Consider the following 19,516-nt stretch of genomic DNA (forward strand, 5'->3'; position numbering starts at 1 on the left):
GTATGTATATAATATGCCGTATAATTATATTAAGTATGTTATATATAATTTGTAGGCTGTCTGGTGAGTAAACATCTATAAAAAAAAAATCTAATAATAGAATTATACAGGTTGAATAGAATAGATAGTGGAAATAATGAAAAAACGAGGATTTGCAGTTAAATTTTGAAAATTCCGATTAAAAAAAACATAGACGGAGGCTACAACCGTTTAATAATTAATAAATGAATTAATTTATTACACAGATTTTGCTAAATAAATCCTAAAACTAAGCGATGCCCATCCCCAAGCGTTGTACATTAAAACGTCGAGTACACAGCAGCTATGCATTGTTGGGTGTCGCGGAGCGTTTACGTCATCGCTTATTGTCGCAGGATTTCTACGTCATATAAAAACAGCCGCTAATATGGCGGCCGTTAATAATGTATTAATGAAAACAGTTGCGGCGGACAAATAAAGCCACTCGGACAAACCTGCACCTTCAAGTAAGAATTTATCTTTTATTGTTCAAATGTTGTATTGTCAGACATTTCTGTAGCACGCGCATTAAGATGCATTTGTCGTTGTTAGCTTGCTAGCTGTGAGGCTACCGTTAGTTAGCCGCATAGTCGGTAACAGTTATAAAGAGACAAACATCTGCAATTATTTATTAAAAATTAACGTTAACGATTATGTATATTTTTTTCTAAAAGACATGTTAAGGAACCAATGAAAAGTCTGTTATATGTTCATAAAATTAACTTTTATGTATGCTCATTATTTTAACTTCCTTTTATTTAATGGCGTAATCAGTATTAGAGGAATTATTCTAATTATTACAGGTTTATTCTTTTTGTTTATTACACGTTTTATTATATATATATATTTATATAATTTTCTTCTTTATATTATTTTTTCATTATTATTCTTAGCCTAGTTTACTATTTATTTTAATCATTGATATAATTTAAAAAAAATTTTATTACATATTGTTTTACATTTCACATTGTTATTTTCAGCTTCTTGTCACTGCGTATTGTTTCTTGGCCATTTTACTGTTTTGTTTTTGACTACCTTTCAAAAAACAAGTGCTTGCACATTGTAAATCACTTTAAAACAATAATCATAATAATTATTATTGTTGTTGTTGTTGTTGTTGTTATTACACTTGCTGCAGTGTAAGGTTATGCTTCAAAACTGCCAGATTATAGACTGTTTGTTTGTTTGTTTGTTTGTTGGTTGATGCTTTTCTCCACAGTGCTGAAGCAGAACTTGATGAACCACAATGCCTCAGAAGATCCTGAAGAGCGCTCATTACATAGAGCTGGGCAGCTATCAGTACTGGCCGGTTCTCGTGCCCAGAGGCATCCGGCTCTACACTTATGAACAGATCCCCGTGTTCCTGAAGGAGAACCCGTACATTACAGACGGGTACCGAGCACATCTGCCTTCTCGGTTATGTCTGAAAAGGTGTGTATCCGACCCGGAACACGTTAAATATGTTTATAGTGAAATACTTGTGATGTGTTTGTTACGTGATATGTTTGTGGTTATATATATTATATATTTTTTCTTTATCTTTTAAGCATATTCATTCTGTCCAACGAGACGGTGAACATCTGGAGCCATCTGCTGGGCTTCGTTTTGTTCTTCTTGTTGGGGGTGAACGACATGTCCACAGTGTTACCGGCTGCAGGAGCCTCCAGAGAGGACTACGTCATCTACTCCATAGGGCTGTTTTGCTTTCAGGTGAATGCACATCACACACACGTAACAATAATAATCATAATAATAGGGTTAATTTATAATCCACCTTTCTTTAAAATTTAAATCTGAAGATGCTACAGGAAAAAGGAAAATAATAAAATTAGAAAGAAAGAAAAATAATAACGGGTTTTATTTATGATCCACCTTTTCATAAACAATTTATTCTGTAGATGCTACGATAAGCAAATCAAAATAAACAAACAAATAAAGAAAGAAGGACATTGGATTTTATTTGTAATTCATCTTCCATAAACATTTTGATCAAGACGCCACAGCAGAAAAGAAAAGAATAAAATATAAATAAATCAAAATACTGGATTTAATTTATGATCCACCTTTCATACAGCAATGAACTACAATGAATAATTCTATACAATTAAAATATATCATTCTATTTATAATACAGGGGCTGCCTGAGATTGACATTTTTATACGTTTTTATAAATTTGATACATAACTGCAGTGGATAACAGAAGAGAGTTTAGACAACAAGAAGTCCCTCTGATAGTTTTGTTCTGAGGAGAGCTCGGTTATAAAAGACCGGCTTTGTCCCAAAACGTAACAGAACTGAATCATTTGAAACAGACCGATGATTGAGCCGTGTGCGGAACTCAAACAGGAACGGTTTGTTTGTCCTGAAAGAACAGCGTCGTGTTTTGTTCGTGTTTCCGGGTGCAGGTTTTCAAATCTAAATTTCTGCGTCACATCACGACACGTGTTTGGTTTCATTCCACAGGAGATTATTTCTATAAATAAATAAATACATCAGATGAAACTCCCTGAGAAGATGACGAGCGAGCCGGTGTGGCGTGTTTGTTGATGGATCCGCGCTCCTGTGCTGTTGTGTTCAGGTGTGTATGCTGTGCTCGGTGGGTTATCACCTGTTCTGCTGCCATCGCTCGGAGAAGACGAGCCGCCGCTGGCTGGCCCTGGACTACGCCGGGATCTCGGTGGGAATTCTGGGATGCTACGTCCCGGGAGTGTTCTACGCCTTCTACTGCGACGGTGTACGACACGTTAATCACGTTCTTTATCACAACATAATTCCCATAGTTCCTCGATAGTTTTGATGACTTTATTATTGTTCTAAAACGTGGAAAATAAAGGATGCGTGTGTCTAAACTTTTGAGTGTATATAGCAGAAGCAAATTGAATTCCTAGCATTGCCTTTGTTTTGTTTTTTTTCCACCTCAGTTCTGGAGGCAGGTGTACCTCATCACGGTCCTGGCTCTGATCCTGGCCGTGTTTTCGGTTCAGATCCACCCTCTGTACCACACTCAGGAATGGAAGACGCTGCGCTCGGTTATTTTCTGCTCCGTGGCGGTGTACGGCGTCATCCCCGCCTGCCACTGGGTGTGGCTCAACGGAGGCTTCCACTCCGAGATCGTGCAGGTCCGTATGGACGCTTTAATCCACTCTGGGTCGGGTTTCAGCAAAAATTGTACGCTTTATGAAAGCGATGTTGGACTTCACCTTGTCTTTGTAGGCGTTTTTTCCACGAGTCATGGTCATGTACGTGATCGCTGCCTCAGCCTTCCTGTTCTACATCAGTAAAGTCCCCGAGCGCTACTTCCCAGGTAACCGCTCCGTGTATATATATGTGTGTGTGTGTGTGTGCGTGTGTTTATACCTGATTGGATTCTGATCAGATCTGGTCAGAAGATGGTGATTTAATTTTCTAGTAGTGCAGCTACAAATATGTTCGATAAGGAGATGTTTTATTTAACAGTTATGAAGGAGTCTCCAGAGGTGAAGTCTTCCCAGACTTTGCGCTTACTCTGCAACACGACAAGCTTTGTGGTGTTGTTTTGTTTTTGTTCTTGTCGTCTTATTAACATCAAGAGAAAGCGAAAAGAACAGCTAAGTGAGAACAGGAAACAACACTAGCCAAATTGCTGTAGTATAAGAGGAATAAAACACTTCAGGGCATGCTGTTGTAGCAGAGACGCCTCTATGTTTTGATTGGTCCTGATCGTGTGTGGGGTTTTTTTTTTGTTGTTTTTTTCTTGTTGACACCCTGCAGCGTCGCAGAGATTCTTTAAAACGATAATATTTTATTCATAGACACGTGAACTTATAAAAAATAATAATTAAAAATCTTCCGATCGCACCTTTTAATGGCGTTCTACGTCGTGTTGAGTTTCGGCACTACGAGCGTTATTAAAGGAGCGATCAGTGATTTATAACTCTTGAAATATTTGGCAAAATCACATCACTGTTAGTAAATATTATTGTTTAGAGGGGAAACTCTGATCTCTGTGGTACTGTAGGCTGTAAATGAGACGGGGCGGAACCACAACAGCACAAGATAAGGACCAATCAGAACACAATATTCCATCACGTTGTGTTTTATTCCTCTTATGCTACAGCAATTTGGCAGCTCTAAACCATCGGTCAACATTTGACCAGTCAGAACAAAGAGGCGTCTTTGTACGATGATGTATTTTGATTTTTTGATAAATAACAACACGTCGTACTCTTTTTATCCGTTTATAGTTACATTTAATAATTGTGGAACATCTGCAAAAAAAAAAAAAACCCAAAAACCCTCGGTTACCAAAAAGAGAAAAAACGGCACGTCGTGTTACAGAGAGATTTTTACAGCTTTATATCTGACTTTTACAAAGCCCTAACACTGGAGACTCCTTCCAGAGACGTGAACTTTGTCAAATATTACAAAAGATAAAAATCGCTGATCGCACCTTTAATGGCGCTTCAGTTTTAGCGCTACGAGCGTGCCTGCTAACACTGTCCGTTTGTTTGTCACAGGCCAGCTGAACTACCTCGGTGCCAGTCACCAGCTGTGGCACGTTCTGGTGGTGCTGATGTTCTACTGGTGGCACCAGACCGCCGTCTACATCACACACTACAGGCACAGCGAGCCGTGTCCGAGGTTCAGCTAGTTCCGCTCTCGCTGCAGGAACTTCTAACTCACGAAGACGCGAAACAACATTCTAGCTCATCTCTTAACATGCTATAAAGTGTGCCTGGAGAAACTGGATTTTAGATATCTCCCTCTTTAGCGCAAACGTAACGTACTCGATCAGCCGGGACGCGATTTACGTTTGACGTTTCCTTCTTTTGTCTTTTTGCACTGGAGATACAAGACTGATGTTGCTAAACATAAGAAAGGCTTCGACAGACTCGAGTAGGGGGCGTGGCCTAAAGATTGAAGTTCACATTTAATGATTCGTTGAATTTTATTTTTAAACGATAAACCGGGTACCTATGTGTTAGCTACATTATCTTTGCAGCTCAAGTGCGAAACTACAGAAGCAAACTTTAGACATCTTTGCCGGTCGTGTGTCGTTTCGGATGACGTGGAAAATGTAAGTCGTGTCGCAACGATTCAAAAACCTACCTTCCACCCAGAACCGAACACTTTTGAGCATTAAGGACTTGATTGTTAAAGTAAATGAGCCAATATACTGTAAATCTGCCGGAAAACTTAACGTAAGCTGACCTGAATGTGAAACCTTCGGTCGTACGCGTCTATTATAATAGCGTCGTTATTGTTTATTTTACATCGTTGGTCCGTCGTTAATCTAAAACTCTAAAGAAAAGAATACACCTGGGCCGACGTTTAATCGGACATTCGATACGTACTACACAATCGATTACGCAGTTGCACAACGTGACGTAGTGCGCTATTAAAGGTGCAGTCAGTGATTTTTAACTTTTTGAAATATTTGTCAAAGATCACGTGTTCAAAAATATTATTGTTTAGAGGAGAAACCGCGATCTCTCCGTGACACCGCAAGGTGTAAACGAGAAAAAACAACAACGCGTGATAAGGACCAATCAGAACAAAGAGGCGTCTCTACTATTCCAACATGTTGTGTGTTTTATTCCTCTTATACTACAGCGATGTGGCCAGTTTCTGTTCTCACTTAGTAGCTCTAAACCATTGGTCGACAGTTGACCAATCAGAACAAAGAGGCGTCTGACGTATGTTGATTTATACAATAACAACACGTCATACTCTTTTTTTTTTTTTTTTCTTTTTTTTTTTCTTTAAATCCGTTTATAGTTGCGTTTAACATTGTAGAGCGTCCACAAAACAACCTGGTTCCTGTTACCAAAAAGAAAAGGAAAAAAAAAACGCACGTCACGTTACCGAAAAATTTTACATCTTTACGTCGGACTGTTACAAAGCGCTGACACTGGAGACTCCTTCCACAGATGTTAAATAAACGTTTATTCTCTTTACGGAAAACTTCACCACATGAACGATTCTTTAGAAATCTGTTTATTGTTTGCGTGGAGCGCCCGCCGTGCACATCCCTCTGGACGAGCTGTTACTATAGAAACGACCACGTATTGAATAATCGAACCTGTGATTTGTAGAACACAAATCAACACTTTCTGACCAATCAGAATGCGATTTGAGAGAAAATGTTTAGGTAGAGCAGTGCATTTATAATATTTTGTTAGTATTGTCATTGTTTTCGTCCCCCCCCCCCGAGAGTACCTCATAGCCTATTGCATATTTGCCTTTGAACACACCACATGGTCGTTCGCTGTGAATATTTCAAAAAGGTCAAAACTGTTTGTTTTTTTTTTAACTGTTTGGAGTTTTTAACTGTTTGGAGTTTGTTACGTAAACTTTATTTTTTTCCACTGAGCCTTTCACACAAAGCACTGAGTCTGCGTCCGGGTGCTGTACGTGATGTTCCCATCACTTTCGCTGGACATTCAGATATTCACCTCGTGCTGGAAGGCTTTTTGAGTTATAAGTGCTCATGATGAACAATAGTTCTGGATTGTATTGTACTGTAACTGCTGTATATTGGGTATTGGGTTCCTTCCTTATTCTTATAGAGATCGTAGGAACAGTGTGCATGCGAACAAATGCTTGGTAAGGGGCAAATACATTTAAACAGTCCTCGATTTACTCTTTGAATGTGACCATGGACATTTAGCATGGTGTATATATTTGAATCATCGCAACCAAAACTGTATTAACATCGGTGTTTCTTCACTTCTGCCTTTTCTTTCAAATATATATATATTGTATATATATTATAATTATATTATATTATATTATATTATAATATATATATATATATATATATATATATATAGCTACTGGCCTTACTTCCTGTTTAATGTTTTTAAGAGTTTGAAATGATGAACTAAAATATCTGAATGCTGAAACTGAATTAAAATACTTTCTGCACATGGATTTGGATTGGTCGATGCGTACAGCAGCGTGTCGTTAGCATACCGGGTTCAGGAATGAGTTGACTGCATCCTTTGAATGTGTTTTTCTTGTTAAAGCGTCAGTCAAACGTTAATTTGTGGTGTTTTTTAAGATCTGATGTAGTTCTTTCAGCATAGTTGTGGAAGAGGATGATGATGAAGACCATGATGATGGCACCATGGAGCACCAAAGTAGACAAAACAGAAATATTAAGGTTAGTCTTGTTGATATTAATATTGTTTATACGTGCGTCTTAAAGTGCACCTATTATTGTTTTGAAACGTGCCTAATTTTGCTTTAAAGGTCTCATGCGATCGATTTACGTGCATCCGAGGTCAAAAAACACACGTTAACGTGCTCATCATTTAAACTGCAGCATTACCCTTTTCCCCCAGTGTCACAAACGACTCGTTAAATGATCCGTTCTAAAGGATTCGTTCTAAACTCCTCCTTTCAGAGAGCATACTCTGCTTTGATTGGTCAGATGTCCCAGTCTGTTGTGATTGTGATTGGTCTACCGCTGTCGATGAAGACCAGAGGCGGGGCTTTTTATTACAAACCTACGTAGGTTGGTACAGGAAGTAAAGTGTGGAATCACTAACGACTCGTTTCAGCTGTTCAGAATCGATTCCTTCTTTTGGGAGTCGATAACTCCGTCTGTCGTGCGCTTTCATTTTTGAAACTCTGCAGACTTTTTAAATTCACAGACAGCTACGTATATAACTCACTACATGAAAGGGAATATTTGAAAAACCATAATAGGTGCACTTTAATAGTAATAATAATAATAATAATAAATCATTTTGACTTATTTATTTATCCCGAACGTCTTGTTACCTGATTATGCAATAATTCATTTCAACCTATAAATAAATACATGAGCAGCGCTTTATTTAATTATTTAAACAAATAATTTTTTTTATTTGGTTTAAATAAATAAATAAAAGCTTCAGGTTATCAGGAACTGTCCTTCACCCTTTACCCACTTTCTCGTCTGGTGGAGCTGATGTTTATCTCATCTTAAAACGTTTGATTAATCTAAATTTATTCTGTCCATCACCAAAGAGTCCATTAACGTCATAATAACATGTAAATGACCCGAGTCTAAAGTGCAGCGTATTTGCTGAGTGAAAGGCGATTAATACGGTTCATTAGAGTAAGAAATTAATTTAGATCAGCTTTTGCCATCTGCTGTAAACACAAATTCACTGCAAATAATTAGTTTTAGCAAGTTTTATTTCTCTAAATCTTCCCGGTGTGACATACCTTGAACACACACACACATACAATTCTGTTTACGCTCTAGAGTAATATAAATCCATCGGTTACATTCACAGGTCATACTTCATACAGTATCTGTAAGGATTAACATCGAAAGGTTTTATATGGTTGTAAGTAAAAATGTAAAGAAATGTAATGAACGTTGAAACAAGAACACTCCGCTGCTTCCTCGTCACTTCATCTGGGCTCCTCCGCGTGTTTCTCGGGGCGACGAGGTGGATTTTTCAGCTCAGGCCTTATCGTCCGCTCCGCAGATCCCCAGCAGAGTTTTCCGATAATCTCCCCCTGTGTCAGACTGGAACACACAGGTTTACACAGCTTTTAATTACACTGAATGTCGGAATTAAGAGTGAATGAAGCTCGGGTTACGGTTTAGAAATGCGTCCGAGTTAGAAATAACGTGCAGGTGCCGTTTCAGCTCCACAGTTTCAGCGTAAATAAGAGTTTTCTCCTCCCTGATCTACTGCTGATCGTTCATTCTCACGTGCTAACGCAAATGAAACGATTTGAATCTGTAAGAAAAACAGCATGGACGCGTCGTGCTGCTGAATTTCTGATGCAAAGCGGAGGCTGGAGGACCAAAAGAAAAGAAACTGCTGCTCTCTGTAAACGAATCGTTTGTATAAGAGTCGTTTCTTTTTAACGAATGGGTCAAACCGGTTCACAGGTTCGTCTGATTCGGTCTTCGCGAGGCATCTGTGCAGCATTAGTAATTGGTTAAAATATTCTAGTACAACTGCAATCAAATTTCAAATAGAAGTAAAAAATATTTTTTTTAAAAACCCAACACCATCATCACTGACCGTGTTCAGATAACGGAAACGATTCATCCGGGTGAAACTGATTCACTTACATCGGACGTTCGATTCACTTAAACTGACAATCCTTTCTTTCTTTCTTTCTTTCTTTTTTTTAATTACTGTTCTTACATCTTTCATATCTTCCATTTTTCCTTTCTTTCTCTTTTTTTTGTTGTTGTTTTTTTATTACCTTTTTTCTTCTTTCTTTATTTCCTTTCTGTCTTTTTCTTACATGTTCCTTTCTTTCATTAAAAGATTTTTCACCTTTTAAATTGTTTATTACCTTTTTTCTTTTCTTTCTGTTTCCTCTCCTCTCTTTCTTCGACATTTCTTTTCTTAGTTTTTCTTTCATTCTTTTTATCCTCTTCTTTGTTTTCTTCTCTTTACAGCTTTCTTTCTTTCCCTTTTTTGTTGGCTTATTCATTTGTTTCTTTCTTTCACATCATTTCTTGCTTTCTTATTTCTTGTATATTACCGTGTTCCTTTTATTTCCTTTTCCTACCCTCTCTTTTGCTTTCCTTCTTTAATTGTCTTTCTTTCTTTCTTTCAGCTGCATGATCGATTTGCTCTCCTTGCCTTACTGAAGGCTAATCCTACATTCTCATTTATCCTAAAGTGTCTCCTTTCTTCAAAACTCGAGTGAGACGAGGAAGTTGTTCAGAACCGAGTATAAACGGTCAGCGGTATCACAGTAACCGGTTCATAGAGAGTAGTAGGAAGTTCTCGGTCATTGTCAGGGTGAACGATTTTCTAAACCGCTTAGAGAAACCTGGAGACCATCCCAGGGAGCGTGGGGCAGAAGGCGGGGTACACCCAATCCATCACAGGGCACAATCACACACGTTCACACACTACGGACACTTTGGATACGCCAATCATCCTTCTGTGCATGTCTCTGGACTGGGGGAGGAAACCGGAGTACCCGGAGGAAACCCCCGCAGCACGGGGAGAACATCCAAACACGCACAGGGCAGCGGCTAATCCGCTAATCCACCGTGTGGCAATTGTATTTTAATCGCGAAGAGGAAGTCGTTTACAATCGAGTATAAACGCTCAGATGCATCACAGTAACTACTGACACAGAGATGAAGAGAAAGTAGGAAGCAATGGCAGAAAATCCCACACGCACACACACACAAGTTCTCAGTCATTGTCAGGGTGAATGATGGGAGTATTTGTGTAAACACTCTGCTCTAACGTACCTCGATATCGGAGTATAAGGAGCGGCCGAACAGTTTTTTATACTCGGCCTTGATGTCCATCATGTCGATCTCGGAGCGGCTCACCATGATCCGAGTCAGCATGGCCTCGTCAGTGCCCGCGCCCTGTAAAATAATCAGAAATATTAGATCATTAATAAATAATTAACCAGGAAACATCAGCTAGCTGACGTATGGAAGAGAGCGGCACAGAACAGTGACCTGAGCGGTAGAGGTGGGCGTGTCGATCACTTTTTACTTTATTTATATTTGTTTTTCCTTTTCTTTATATCTCTCTCTCTATCGGTATAATTCTTTTTCCTTTCTTGTACTTTATTCTTCTTTATAGTTTCTTGTTTTCTTTCCTTTTTACATTCTCTACTTATTTTCTTTTCCCTAATCGATCTAATTTCACTTTCTTTTACTTTCTTCTTTCTACTAATTCAACTTACTTCATCTTATTTTTCTTTCTTTTTCACTTTCTCTGATTGATCTTCTCTCTCTGCTTATTCCTTTCTTTCTTTCTGTGTGATCTGTTTGCTGTCTTTACCTTCATACTCTTAAGGAGAAGCTCTGCCATGTACGCCGGGACGCTCTTCACACATTTCACTGCAAGGACACACACACACACACACACACACACACATTCATTCATCAGCCCTAAACGAGATCATTAATTTAAAAGAAATTGATTTGAACAAAACTATATTTCAATATTTTAAAATAAACACAAACACACAACATCATGCAGGGCCTATACACAGACAAATTCAAAATTGTCCCAAGCATTCAACATACCTATGGCTACCAGAACTTCCTCTAAATTCCCGGACATCTCGCTCTCGATGCTCTGCTGCAGGGTTTTCCCGCTCAGGTTCTTATATTCCACCAGGGCTTTAAATAAGACACACACACACACACACACACACACACACACACACACACACAGAGCATTCAGATTTCTGTACAAGTTCTGATACAGTACAGAATTTTTATTCTCCAGTCTGACTCTCACTTTGTCGGAGCTGAGGAACGCTCCTGTGGCAGAGGATATCGATGAACTTGCTCTCGTCCGTCCCCCATTTCTTCTCTCCGGCCTCGTACAGGACCTGCGCGGTCAAGCCCCACGGTAAGTGTGGAACATGGTAAACCACGGTACAAAACTTTGTTGTTTAATAAAATGTAATCTAATGTTCATTTGATTACAAATGAAAATACGGTGAACATACAGTCTGTTCTAGAAAGAAAATTTATAATGATATATATATATATATAAAAATCTGATGTTTCTCCTACAAAGGAATGTAAATAATAAACACAGAGGCCAGGCCTCCCTCCTTAGGAATAACAAGCACCGAGGCCACGCTTCCTTCCTTAGGAATAACAAGCACCGGGGCCACGCTTCCTTCCTTAGGAATAACACCGAGGCCACGCTTCCTTCCTTAGGAATAACAAACACCAAGGCCACGCTTCCTTCCTTAGGAATAACAAGCACCGAGGCCACACCTCCTTTCTTAGGAATAACAAACAAAAAGGTCACGCCTCTTTCCCTAGGAATAACAAACACAGACACCACACCTCCATTCCTAGGAATAATAAGCAGAGGCCACGCCTCCTTTCTTAGGAATAACAAACACCAAGGCCACGCCTCCTTCCTTAGGAATAATAAGCACAGAGGCCACACCTCCTTCCTCCTACATGAGCCATTAGAAGGGGAGATGTGGGGCATTAGCATAGCTCACATGTGTAGCCATTTAACATTTTTTCAGTGGAATTTGCTGAAACAAACATTTGCATGAAAAGAGTTTCTGTCTGACTTTACCTTCGCGTCGGCTTTGGCTTTAGCAGCGTCCACATTTTTGCTCTCGTCCCTTCTGCCCTGTGAGTTAAACAAAACGAGCGGCTCACGTTACACACGTTACACGTTTCCATCCATCAGCCAGAGATACAAAACCTCCCATAATGCACCGACCTCAGCCAGGGTGATCAGAGTTTTCCCAAAATCCCCCGACACCTCCGACTTCAGATCGTTAGTCAGCGCTCTCCCCGTCTCTGTAACACACCGTCAGTCACATTACATCAACTTTACAGCGTGTGACAGTCACATGATCTTCTAAACCAGAATAATAAAACTACAAACCCTGTAAGTATGCGTCAGACAGAGCTTTGATCTGATGGTTGGATCGGGAGGCGAGGATCTCGATCAGCGTGCTCTCTGTAGTTCCAGCTCCCTGAGACGCCACAGACAGAGACTTTTATACCAGACATTATAATTATATCTGCTGTGATTATCATTGCCTCATCGATATTAGAAGTGTCACGAGAATAAAAACTTTATCGTACAGCAACGAAGCAAAAAAAACAAACAAACAAAAAAACAAGAGCTTGTTTTTAGCTAGCATGTTAATGTTAACGTCAAGCAGTTATTTGGCTAACATCTGCTGTCTCGTGCTTTCTGCAGCACTGCGGTTGTGAATCGGAGATGCAATCGCCTGCCACGACACAAACATATCACTAGCGCACTAGCTCAAACACTGGAGAACGTCTGAAAGAGGAATGTTTCTCCGAGGTATGATCCATCGGCACACTGCAACGTTCAGGGACGTTGACGTGAGGGTGTATATGAGCTGGAGTTCAAAATTTTAATTTCCCACCAACTTCAACCAAACAGCTCCGATTGAGAATCACTCTGAGCTGCTATTATAATCAACCCGGTCTTATCCGACTCAGTAATGCCTTTTTTTTTTTAAACGTTATTTTTAAGCAGAAACTGTACACACACTGTAGCTTTAACGATTTAAAAGACCTAATCCGAGTTATTTCCGATCACCACGGTAAAACAAGACGACACACAGAATATAGAAAGTGTAAAGCGCTTACTTTCATTGCCTTTCTAATTTCCTGCATGTCGAACTGAGCCGGCGGGGTGACGAGAGCCACCAGGATGTCCTCAAATTGTCCATGAGTGTCTCCCTCCAGAGCGTCCACGAGAGACTGCAAATCAACATGCAGACTAAACCTGAATCACTGAGCGGTGGAGAAAACTTACAGCCACTACAGGGTTTGGTGGTAATATCACTCGATCCTAACCTCCTGTCCTGAAAATGGCGGAAAACGTTAAGTTACGGCGTTATCTCTGACTGTTATACAGAAGCGCTGACACTGGAGACTCCTTCCATAATTCATTTTGAAATAAACATCTTACAGAATCAACTTTTTTTTTTTTTTTTTTTTTTAAATCCATTTGTGGTGCGTCCACTGGACGAGTCCCTGTGAACGAGCTGTTACTATGGAAACGATGCAGTACAGTATGGGCACTGCAGTCAGAGCTACTGTTATAGAAAGTTAAATCAACAGCTTCTGACCAATCAGAATCCAGAATTCATCAGCGCTAAGAGGAGATAAAGGACAGTCCTGTGTGTGGTAAAGGAGTGGTTTCGAGGGGAGTTTTTACCTTTCCGGTCACGTCCTTGTACACTTTACAGATCTGCTGACGCTGAGCGCTGCTTCTCTGAGTCAGAATGTTGATCAGAGTCTTCTCGGTAGTGCCTTAAGACAACACACACACACACACACACACACACACACACACACACACACATAATCTTTGAGACAATGTGGGTGTTCTTCACCTCCACACTGGTGATAGGTAAATTTACTCAGGGTGGGAATGCAAACATAATAATAATAATGATGATGGAGGTTTTCTGGAGCGCTCCTCTCACCGATTCCCTCGATGGCCTTCCGTAAAGCAGCAACGTCTTCACCTGCGTTAAAACCCGCTTTATCTTTAATGGTTCCTCGACCCTGAGAGACAGAACAGAACGACACGGAGCACGTTAATAAGGTGCTCACGAAGAAGGAAGGAAGATGAAGAAGACGAAGAAGACACAAGGACGGGCTTACAGGGACGGACGGAGAGACCGGTGAATCCAGAAGGAGGCTCAAATCATCCTGAAACAAAGGAGACACAAGAGTGTATAATCCTAATGCTTCAACGGCCGTGCACTTCTCCATGCACGTCTCCGTGCACGTCTCCGTGCCAAAAACAGTGTCGAAATCTGATATCCGTTGGCAGGTTACCAAATTGTGATGAAAAATGCAGAAACAAAAAAAACACACAGCTTTTCAGATTTTTTTTTTTGGAATATCTTTTCTTTAATCGAACGAAAGTAATACAGTAAAAGTTTTCTAGAAATGAGTGCAAGCTTTATTTATCATTTGCATGATTTACAGTTTTGCATTCAACTTTAGGGGGGAAAAAAATAAGCAATGTTTTACTGTATTACATTCATTCATACATAATACCACGCACACCCCAGACACCCAGAAAACCTCCCCTGTCCTCCGAAAACAGATGGTACCATGACACATTAAGAGCCAGGGGGTGTAAACTTTTGAGCAGGATGAGTAGTGTAAATTGTTATTAATAAATACATACATAAATACAATAATCCATCAAATGTGAATAAACTTGACAAGATGCTGGGGGGGGGGGGGGGGGACTTTTGCACTCAAGAAAAAAACGTTTCAGTGTTACTGTACTTGTTGATTACATCTGGAAAGATCTGGGTTTACAGCTGAGATGATCCAAAAGCTGTGTGTGTTTTGTTATTTGTTATAATATAATATAAAATAAAATAAAATAGGAAGCTCTGTGAAACCAATCACACTAAATGTTGTTCTAAACTGAATGACACCTTCTTGTCTTGAGGGTGTGTAAACTTTTGCATTTGAACAGTATGAATATAACGAGCATCAAAAAGAACAGAAACTCTGTCACACAGTCCCTTCAGTTTATTACACTACTGACTTGGTTTCCAGTTTAAACATCTGTACGCTTGCAGTTTAAACATCTGTACGCTTCTGTATTAACGCAGAAAACAAAATGCAACAATTTCCTGACTCACCCACGGAGAAGCCATTCCAGATGTTAGGATGGGTTGTAACCCTGCAGTGAGAGATTATACACTGTGTTATCTGATGTTCTCCTCCTCCTCTCTTCAATGCTTCACATTACTAACACTACAGAATAATGATAATAATGAAGACTTTCCTGATCCTGATCCTGATCCTGAGTGTGCCCAAAACACCAAGCTCTGCACATTCCTCACTTATTACATCATCTCTAGCTCACTATAGTGAGTCTTCTGACCACTAACACTGGACAAAACTTATAATGCACTGGAGGTTATATTACACTCTATACCCTGAAAACTGACTCAAAATGGATCCAAAGTTTATCCGAATACGCACCGAGAGAACGCAGGGTTTATCCGGACATCCACCCGAGTCTCTGTTTGCTTTATTTTTCCTCAATAAAGTGATAATAATAGTCCGTTTTATTACCTTATCTCGATGATAATCTTCTTGAACACTCGATAGACCTTTCCAGGCTTGCGTTTAGACCAAGGAGACGCCCGAGCAACGCAGGAAATGAATCAACTTCCGAAGTCAATGAACTGCTATATTAGCCATGGGCGTTGCGAGTCACTTCACTGAGTCGACTCTTTGGAATTGAATCACGAGACGTGGATTCGTTTGATTCACCGCGCAGACTTTATTCTGTAAAGTAATCCCTCGTAGTATTTAATTATGGCGTACATTAGGTAGATAAGCACTATTATATCTTTATTTGTATTTATTTATTTTTTTTAAAAAAAAAAACAACAACACTTTTTAACCATTTATACAAGTTTGGAAATATTGAACGTCATTTCAGAGCACTTTTCCAGTGCTATCTAGCTAATCTAGTTTCAGGTTGGATTTATTCATGTCTTTTAAAAGTTACTCAGATGAACAGTTTCCTAAAAAATAAAGAAGAAGAAGAAAAGAATCACATTTGGTTTCACTTTAAACTCATTTACTTAAGCGATCCAGGGGAGTCAGAGTCATTTTAGCTAATGGGCTACATCACACTGAACTGGACCAAAACAACTAGTTTAATGAGCGATAACACACCAACACCTCATCTTAAATAAAGTGTTCATGTTTAACCCCATTTTGATCTGAACGGCACCTTATGAATGTACAAACAGATATAGCCGCTAAAAACCAACACAAACTTTAAAACATGCTAGTAGGTGCTTTGGCTAGGATAAAATGCTTACTGAAGATGAATGAATGAATGAATGAATGAATGAATGCTAAATCATTAGCACATTTTGTCAATAGCTGAGTTTATGGCCCTGGGTTTATTACTCTATTTTGCCTCCTAGGGGAACTGCAAAGACCACAAAAGGCTTTAATTAGGGGGCCAAGCACTAAAGAAAAAAAAAGCGCTAAATAAAATTGAATTGAATTGAATTAAAGATGCCAAATTTAGCATGTAGCATCATGAGACCAGCCCCAATAAAAATTGTTTCTCTGATTTTCGATATACAGGATGGTTCGTGAATAACACGCAAAGAAATTTGATAGTAAAGCAAACTTGGGCGTCTCTTAGCAACCATGTAGATGGATTTTGACTAAATTTGCTAGTGAAATATTCCATCCTGGGGTCTCAAAGAAGTTGATATCATTTCAAGTCTAGATGACGCTATAAGTCAGTCATCGGTTCGTAAATTTGCTTAGAACTTTTTAACCTCTCGACATCAACTCAAGCCTCTTGTTCGTCTCGATTCCCTTGAAGTTTTACTGATGTGACAGATCTGTCGTACAGTAAGAGCAATTCAGTAGTAACATGATGACACCATCCTGTGATTGATTATTTTCCTCAAACAGCATGACACAGAGTGTTTTATACTTATCGACATGCGATCCCATCTGTTGTGGGAAATTGGTTCTTTTTTATATAACTGTTTGGAATTGTTTCATATAATTTGTAAAATGATTGCATTTCATAAGAAACCTGATGGCACTTACTTTCCTATGCTCATGATTGCAATGACTGTAAAGTTAGTAGATATAAAATGTATTTTGCAAAAAACATGTTTTCCTGTTAGGGATGATGATGATGATGATGATGATGATGATGATGATGATTCTCTCAACCATCCTATCTTTTTTTTTTATTGAAGTAACAGAGTACATAATAAATAAAATCATCTTAGGTCTCACCTTGATCTTGGAAGCAGAGTCGACAGGAAGTCAGCGCTCCGGTTCTTCACGAGATATAGAAGTGTGTTATAAGATGTCTGCTACTTCAGTTGTGGAGCTCTCCATCTCTTCCTCGCTCCTCTTCATCCTCTTACACATGGTGCACAGCAGGTAGGTGCAGACGAGCAGATAGAGAGCCACCACGAGCCACACCACGGCGCTGAACACGGCGAAGCACAGCAGGTTCTCGTCCATCTCTACTGAGCACCAACGCACAAACACACACACACACACACACACACACACACACACACACACGTACACACGGAGACAGAGACAGCACAGACGTGTTTGTACAGTTTGTACACTAAAGTAAACGTGTATATGACAGCGTTCTGTGCAAACATCAAAATATAATTTAGTCTGTCCTGTGTGAAGGCAATCAGAGTGGAATTGTGGGTAACGGCCTTCGGTCACCTCGGCTGAGTCAGGAACAGGAAATGAAAAGAGAACAAGGCCATAAAAAAAAGGAAGGATACAAGATAAAGCCTTCGTACTGTACATGAATCTCTGTAGCTGTACTCTACAATGACGGTATGAAAAGTTTACACACCCCTTTCAAAATGGCAGGTTTTTGTGACGTAATACAAAAATAAAACCAAGATAAAGTCATGTCAGGTCGTCTTCCACTTTTCATGAGATGCAGCAACCAACCAAATTCAAGTGAAAAACAGATAGAAACATTTTTTAAAAAAGAAAAAACAATAAAAAGCAATATCCTGACTGCATTAAGCGTGTACACCCTTTCAGAATGACCCGATCATGTTCGAACTCATGTTCTAAAGTAATTATCATACAGTCATTAATGAAGTCATTCTGATTAACCATACATAAAGACCTTCTGTTTCTGTAGGATTTTCTTCTTGGTTTCATCTGGCGTCTGAAGCCGTGGTCCACAAAGACCTCACAGAGCCTGTACAGGGTCTCACTGTCGAAAGGTTTAGATCAGGAGAGGGGTACAGAAGAATTTCCAAAATGTTAGACGTACCATGGAAGTGGAGAAAAAAGGAGTACCGCAGTGACATCACCGAGAACAGGACGTCCCTCCAAAACTGACATAAGGATAAGATAAAAGCTTACCAGGGAGGCTGCCAAGAGACCTACGGCAACATTAAAGGAGCTGCAGGAACATCTGATGAGTACTGATTACACATGTAACAACAATCTCTCATATTCTTCACATGTCTGGGCTATGGGGTATTGCAGCTACATGGAAGAAGAAAAAAAAAATCCAAGCCCAACGAAATTACCCCAAACCATGTGACAAAATGTAATATGTTCTGATGAGACCAAGGTAGAACTTTTTGGGCAGAATTCTAAATGATATGTTTGGTGCAAAAACAAGACAACTTATCACTCAAAGAACATCAAAGCCACGGTGAAGCACGGTGGTGGCAGCATCATGCTATGGGTTTGTGTCTCTTCAGCTAGGATTGGGGCTCTAGCCAAGATAGAGCAGGGGTGTCCAATCATATCCGGAAAGGGCCGGTGTGAGTGCAGGTTTTCATTCCAACCAAGTAGAAGACACACCTGAGTCTGAGACAAGCTCAACTGATTAAACAGGTGGAATGAGTTGTGGCTCCTGCTTGATTAGAACGAAAACCTGCACCCACACCGACCTTTGAGGATAAGATTGGACACCCCTGTGATAGAAGGAATCATGGATAGCTCCAAATCCCAATCAGGTCTGGCACAAAACCTGCAGGTTTCAGTTATACAGCTGACGACCTTCCAGCATGACAACGACCCAAAGAAAGAAAGCTTCCATTTTTTCCCCCACAAACAAACAAACAAACACGTATGAAGTAAAGATTAAGGTTGATTTGTTTCTATACTGTGCTGTTAAGGGGAAATTATCAACTTCATGGTGGTAACAGTAACTCTGCTTCATCATACCTTCCTGTCATTGGTTATTTTCCTAAAACAGCACCACACAGTGTTTTATTTCTTTTAAGTCATAGCAATTTGTCAACGATTGAAATGTTTTTATTTATTAAAGAATGACACACCTTACTTTTTTATCCTTTTATAGTTACACGAGTCCGTTCTTTTTCTCACTGAAGTAAACAGTAGCTATAAACAAGTGTTTATTCAATGTGTGATTTGTCTCCCTCTGCTGGATTTCGCTTAGTATTACAACTACGGCTCTTAATCCAACACGAGTTCAGGGCTTTCTTCTTTCATTCTTT

At 39.6% G+C, this 19,516-nt stretch overlaps 2 protein-coding genes across 3 annotated transcripts; one reads left to right on the top strand and one right to left on the bottom strand.

The window, feature by feature from the left end:
• The first annotated feature begins 55 nt into the window (after nt 1-55).
• LOC128620214 (progestin and adipoQ receptor family member 3-like) lies at nt 56-6,780 on the top strand. The gene is made up of 7 exons (XM_053644981.1): nt 56-485; nt 1,238-1,449; nt 1,566-1,728; nt 2,598-2,753; nt 2,941-3,138; nt 3,233-3,323; nt 4,516-6,780. Exons 2-7 carry the CDS (start codon nt 1,265-1,267, stop codon nt 4,647-4,649), a joined length of 927 nt encoding a protein of 308 aa, XP_053500956.1. The 5' UTR covers nt 56-485; nt 1,238-1,264; the 3' UTR covers nt 4,650-6,780.
• A 1,387-nt stretch (nt 6,781-8,167) lies between these two features.
• LOC128620457 (annexin A3-like) lies at nt 8,168-15,729 on the bottom strand. Of its 2 annotated transcripts, none has more exons than XM_053645477.1 (14): nt 15,579-15,729; nt 15,140-15,180; nt 14,136-14,183; nt 13,955-14,036; nt 13,684-13,778; nt 13,110-13,223; nt 12,370-12,460; nt 12,202-12,281; nt 12,052-12,108; nt 11,245-11,338; nt 11,028-11,123; nt 10,780-10,838; nt 10,233-10,355; nt 8,168-8,525 (listed from the first exon to the last, which is right to left on the bottom strand). In XM_053645477.1, the coding sequence occupies exons 2-14, from the start codon at nt 15,152-15,154 to the stop codon at nt 8,460-8,462; spliced, it is 1,020 nt and encodes a 339-aa protein (XP_053501452.1). In that variant the 5' UTR covers nt 15,155-15,180; nt 15,579-15,729; the 3' UTR covers nt 8,168-8,459. The 2 variants fall into 2 exon arrangements, with proteins under 2 accessions (XP_053501452.1, XP_053501454.1); XM_053645479.1 differs by having other exon boundaries at nt 15,486-15,715.
• Nucleotides 15,730-19,516: the final 3,787 nt, after the last annotated feature.

Source organism: Ictalurus furcatus, chromosome 16, assembly GCF_023375685.1.
Source record: "Ictalurus furcatus strain D&B chromosome 16, Billie_1.0, whole genome shotgun sequence".
NCBI classification, from domain to species: Eukaryota; Metazoa; Chordata; class Actinopteri; order Siluriformes; family Ictaluridae; genus Ictalurus; species Ictalurus furcatus.